Genomic DNA, 5,994 nt, shown 5'->3' with positions numbered 1-5,994 from the left:
TTGACACTGTTAGTCCTTTATTATTAACAGACATTCATATATCATATTTATTCTCATATTTTATTGCAACGTGTCTGATCCACTATATTTTCTTTTACATAAAATCCCAAAATCCATTTCAGGCATATTTACAATGTCAAAAAATGACATTCATGGATATTAAATAATCTTAATATTAGTAGCAGACACATATTCAGTACAAATATTGAGCGATTCTTAGTGAAAATAAATTCACATTAGACCCGGCCTGAAGAATAAAGACTGAAGAAGAGGAGACGTTTACTGCTTCCTGACTATGAATTACTCATCATCATCATCGTCATCATCGTCGTCATCATCATCATCGTCGTCGTCATCATCATCATTCTCATCATCATCATCCTCCTTTTCTCCATTATCATCTTCTTCTTCTTCTTCTTCGTCATCATTCTCATCGTCATCACTCTCCTCTTCGTCATCTTCATCGTCGTCGTCATCTTCATCATCATCGTCCTCAGTGTTGACTTTGCCAGAGAGCACATCTTCAATCCAGTCCTCCAGCTCCTGAGCTGTGGGCAGGTCCTCCTCATCCTCCATCTCCATCCACACACTGTCCGCCTGCACACACGCACACACACGCACACACACACACACACACACACACACACACACACACACACACACACACACACACACACACACACACACACACACACGCACACGCACACAAAGAGTCAGGAAAAACTAAGCACAACGTCACGAGGTCCGACAGGTTCTCAGAGACTCACATCTGTAACATTGACTACTCCGATTTGGGGTCTGAACAGGTCCACCTTGAAGGTCTTCTCCCAGTAGGGGATCAGCTGAAAAGAGTCAGAAAAAAGATAGCATTAGACCTTCAAATGTGATCCGAATACTACATGATTCTCCATCTTTTCTTCTTTTTATGTTTTACTACTTTGTGTCCTGTCTGTCTAAGCCTAGGAGTGTCTCGCTCACCAGGGGAAAGTCATCAGGATCAATCCAGACGATGCTGAGTTCAGGTAGGTGAGTGTTGTCTCTGGCCACCTCCTTCAGGATCTCCAAAAACTCAAAACCATCTGAGGAGAGTCATCACAGCAATGTATATTCATTTTCCTATATTTGTAAAAAGAAATAAACAAATACATTTTTTAATGTATTGTTTAAGGGTCTTTACTTGACCTTCTTCCCCATGTGTTTCACGAGCAGTACAGATAATCTCATCAAACTCATGGCAAAAAAGCAAATAAGTGTATTTTCCCAAAAGCATTGCCTTAGGAGAGCCCCGTAATGCCCATCCTCTTGTTCTTTCCCTTCTCTATGGATCAGAAAGTACGTCTCTGAACAAGCCACTCAGGTTTGCAGCCTGTTATCGTTGCTTGCATTATTAAGCACTGTATGGTCTTACTCCAGCCTGTCTGTGCTCGCTGTGAGTAAACAGGAAGGCGATGCTGTTGGGGCTTCTAGCAAAAACATTTGGTGAAGCAGCTTTTAGCTTTTGGAACAGGCTGCCTGAGAATCCCAGAGCAGATGTAAGCAAGGATCTCCAACTGCTAAGTTAAAATCTAAATCTTTAATCAGAATGTTTATTCTGTGGTTTAATCATATTCTAGATGCCTTTTATCTGTTTTTTTATTATTTCACTTTCGTTTCTATTCATCATTTTTTTGTGTTTTATCTGCTTGATTTATTCTATATTTCACTTTTTAATTTTTATTTTATGTGTACCTTAACCTCCTTCATTATTTGTTCTGTCCACTTATCATTACGTCACTCACTTGATTGATAGAACATCAGAACAGAGAAGCTGCTGAACAATTTGTTGTAAAATGTTGATGTCGACAACAAATATGTTCCACAGCCATGTGTTTATCTGATTCAATAACAAACACTGGTATACCACCATATAACATGCTCTTACCAGGGTCCTCCTCCTCAGCAAAGGCCACAATGTGGATGCCTTCAATATCATCCTCCTGAGAAATATGAGATTACTGTAAATCTTGGAGAAAATGTGCCGATGTTTCCTCTGCACAGCGTTGACCATCACTCACCCAGGTCTCAAACATGTCTTCTGCACGTAGCTTTCGCAGCGTTGGTCTGATGGCACAGAAAACACATCAGATGTTACAACATATGTTTATGCAATGGACCTGGAAACATTTGGGGAAACACATGTTTAATGCAATACATGCAAATAGCGCAGCATTGCTCTTTGTTTACCGTCTGTGTTCGATGATGAATTCCACTAGCTCCTCCTCTGAGTGAGGTTTGCCTGGTATAGTAACTGGTTCCTCCATGAAGGGCTCATAGAAATCTACCTCATTCATTTTCAGAGTCAGTTCTTTGGCCACCTAAAGCAACAAAGACAGATCATTCAAGACGATCATCGTTTTTCTGTTTAGTATTTGTGTGTTTGCCTGTCACTTACAGATTTCTCAAATGTGGCAAAGAACTTGATGTAGGGCTGGAACTGCTCTGCAGCTTCTTTAAAAGCTTCATAATCTGGGGATAAAAACAAAACAAAACCAGAAAGAAGGAGTTAAGAACAATATGGTTGTGCGGCAATGTTTAAAGAAACTCTTCTTTTAAAGCTCACACATCTGTTCATCCTTTCTTCGGCTGTTCTGTACGTGACATTTGCACATCAGGGAGCGGAAATAGCTAAACTTTGACCTCAGCTTAATGCTCCCACAGTTGGTCAGATGGGATGTAGCAGCAGCTCTTCATTGCAAGTAAGCTACACTATGCAGCATGTGAGAGGAGAGCAGGCAGTGGCAGCTGTGTGTGCAGCAGCGATAAAAATGGATCTGTAAATCCATGGAGATGAGGGGGTTAAAATGCACTAATGTTATAATGAAGGACGTGAGCCATAGAGTGCCTATCATAGACGCAACTAGGCAGTGAGCTGTGTTTAAAACACACAAATACATTTTACAACACACACACACTCACGCTCAGAGTCTTCATTCTTGAAGTAGCCAATGAGACGGATGTCTTCCTCCATCCTATCAAAGGCTCTAAGCTCTGCAGCATTTCCTATCACCTCCACTGGCTCCTCCAACAGCTACAGACAGACAGAAAGCACTGTGAGCTTGTAGGTTTGGCAGGACTGGTGGTTTAGTGCTAGCAGCTGGGAATCTGCCCTCGGAGTCTACTCACATCCAACAGGAACTCCACCAGGGTGTTAGCAGAGAGCAAACCATCAAACTCGATCACCCTGTCAGCCTTAAAAACATACACGCTTCCCTCCTCCTCTAAGCCTGTGATCAAAGGAAATTGCATGTCATTAGATATACTTGAAAAGTTATCTGACTCTTAAATAAATAACTGTGATTCAAAGCAGTCCTTCAAGATATTCCTGCACAAATCAGTTAACAAGTAGATGTGCATGTATATATACTTACCCAGTTTCTTTGACACTTTTGCGTCTTTGTGGGAGTCAACCATTCCAAATCCAATGTCCTTCTCCTCCATAACCTGAGCTGCCAGCTGCATCCAAGATAAAAAAAAAAACAAAAACATCATTACGGACTAAAGTAAGAACAGGACGGAACACATAACACGTAAAGAAAGAAGACAGAGAAAAAATAATTCATTTTGGGTTCTAAGTTCTGGACACAGAAAGTCCAGTTCAGTTGAAATATTAAATGAGGCTGAGTTGTAGTAGTGCAGTACCAAAGTTGGCAATAAACCAGAGGTGCTCAAGCTGCCAACAGGCCAAAGAGATACACTTACATAATCATCTGGACTGCCTCGTTCTAAAAATAACCAAAGTAAGTGTGTATATATAATTAGTCTGGCAATTGTTCTGTGAAGTACAGTAGATGAGCTCAGGATACATGAGATGAAGCAAGCTAATAAAGTCAAAGGGTATCCTGTGGGGGTTTGAACCACTAGTAGTGCTATTTTCAAAGAATTTATAGCTTGATCCTCATTTTATAACACACAAGGATGCTCATGTGCACATGTATGCATGCAAGTTGGGCAATTTATACCCTGCCTTCAGTTTTACTCTATTTCACTGATTGATTGTTGGTGGAGGAAATGCACCAACGGTGGCAATAAACAAAACTGCCCGCAACTCAATATGAATATAAATAATGCATGATTTTAATTATTTCATTACAGAAAGTCCAGAAAGAACCATAAGTGGAAGGATAACTACGATGTTTTGCTTCAGTAAAACTATAAAAACCACAACTAAGCTGTATTTCCTAATACATTTAAAAGTACATACTAGCAGAAAAATGCACCTGAAATATCAAAGGTAAGTACGTGCGCTAAAGGGTCCAATTTTAAGTATTTCATTTCACATTTATATAATTAGAATATTATTTTATGATTCATTAAATGGGTGCATGGGATTCATTTTAGCAGGTCTTTACACTGTTATGTATGCAGTCTTGACTTCAAGAGTAACTTGCTTTTCTCTAGAAATTCCATTTGGGTTTCAGAGAAATGTGGTTGAACTGGTGTAGTTACAGTAGAAAGGATCATAAAATGAAAATGTTTTACAAGTAATTCAGAATTCTTCTTAGTTAGAAAACTTGAAGGTTTTAAGGAATTACATCCCAGCACTCCAGGTATTTTCCCACTAGTTAACAAAAAGGATGCAAAGAGACCTCAAGTATGTTGCAGAAATGCTTCCAAATTGTAAATATTGTAAACAAATTAACTGAAAAGTTATAAACCTAAGCTGCTCATGCCCAGTAGACTATGATTACAGATTTACTGGATGTAGTTTAATGGCTGCCAGGCTTTAGCAGCATGGCCCACCTGTGCTGTGTAAAATAAGTGAAGCTAATATCAGGACTACATGTCAGGGATCATATTACCTTTAACAGTTCAAAGAGCAATGTGCCCTCAGCCATGTGTAATATGAGACAGGACACTGTTTCCTACTACATGGGATTTAAAGAGATTCATTAATGCATCAATTCGACCTGCTTCCAGCTGCTTAGCTGAGCCTGAATAAAAAATATACCTTCAAATCTGGGTTTGCTTTGATAAATGCACCAAAGAGGGGAGGGTAGTTGTGCCCTTCAGGCTTGTAGCTCAAAAAAAAAAGAATAATACACATCAGCTCTTGGCCCATTTCTGCCAGCAGAGGAGAGCCGAGAGGAAAGTTAGCCGCATGCATTTCTATGGGATGGAAATGCACATTGAATTAGGCTGAAATGACCTTAAGTGACAGCACTGTATCTCACTGGACTACTGCGGACTCATAAGCACACTGACCTTGAGGAAACGCATACATACTAACAGTTTTATGTCTCACCAGTTGGCTCTGCTTATTGGAGCATTAAGTCTTTTATATGAATGACAGGAGTGTTCTTTCTCTCACATCACTGCCAGCACACCAAATCATCTTCTTTCCCGATAATTTCCCCCCTTTTCATTCCCTCTATCATTTTCTGCTAATCTGTCCCTGCACCTCTTCTCTGCTTTCTTCATTCATCCTCATACTTTACCTCCAACACCAGCTCAGTCATCTGGTGTTGTTTTTGCAGTTCCTTGCTCTCTGGTATGGGCTCGTGGTAGAACAGGCAAAGCATGCTGTGCTTCTTCATGGCTTTCTTGTAGTTCTTGTCGTTGATATCAAGAACGCGGTCTTTCCCATCGTAACGTGGGAACTCCAGGCCCTTCTCAGCCGGGACCGGAGGCACCAGGCTCAGGCAAGGGAGCATGAGCAGCCACAGGGAGAGCATGGTCCAGAGCTACCACACACCCCCACAGTATGATTTGGTTTCACAGTATGAAACTGCTCAAGCAGAAAGGTCACTGGAGGATGGGAAAATGTAAGAAATGCCGCAGGAAGATTTAGAAGTTTGAAAAAAAAAAAAAGTGGTCCGTCAATGGCAGTTCTCAGTTATTCCCAGTAGTTGAAAGAAATCCAAAGTATCCTCAAGACCCAGAAACTCTCTCCAACTGCGATTACTCCTTCACGACTTCCCTCTGCAGACACAAAGGCGAAAGAGAAACACTGTCAGG

The 5,994-nt window shown here is 40.7% G+C and overlaps 1 protein-coding gene across 1 annotated transcript; it reads right to left on the bottom strand.

Annotated features, from left to right (window-relative positions):
* Positions 1-5,994, bottom strand: casq2 (calsequestrin 2). Its single transcript, XM_023285928.3, has 11 exons — positions 5,475-5,994; positions 3,408-3,492; positions 3,163-3,263; positions 2,956-3,067; positions 2,432-2,505; positions 2,224-2,354; positions 2,055-2,100; positions 1,922-1,976; positions 979-1,079; positions 768-842; positions 1-597 (listed from the first exon to the last, which is right to left on the bottom strand). The coding sequence occupies exons 1-11, from the start codon at positions 5,709-5,711 to the stop codon at positions 301-303; spliced, it is 1,314 nt and encodes a 437-aa protein (XP_023141696.2). The 5' UTR covers positions 5,712-5,994; the 3' UTR covers positions 1-300.

The sequence above is a fragment of the Amphiprion ocellaris genome, chromosome 11 (assembly GCF_022539595.1).
Source record: "Amphiprion ocellaris isolate individual 3 ecotype Okinawa chromosome 11, ASM2253959v1, whole genome shotgun sequence".
Taxonomy (NCBI): Eukaryota; Metazoa; Chordata; class Actinopteri; family Pomacentridae; genus Amphiprion; species Amphiprion ocellaris.
Note: the sequence above shows the minus strand (reverse complement) of the source record. Positions and strands in the feature narration are given on the sequence as shown.

Bases quoted from the DNA above. Each gene is read 5' to 3' on its own strand.
- casq2 (XM_023285928.3), bottom strand. From the start codon at position 5,711: ATGCTCTCCCTGTGGCTGCTCATGCTCCCTTGCCTGAGCCTGGTGCCT. The intron at 3,264-3,407 runs GTAAGTATATAT...CTTTGATCACAG, and splicing joins AAAAGTGTCAAAGAAACTGG to GCTTAGAGGAGGAGGGAAGC. The intron at 1,080-1,921 runs GTAAGAGCATGT...GACTCTCCTCAG, and splicing joins TGCTGAGGAGGAGGACCCTG to ATGGTTTTGAGTTTTTGGAG.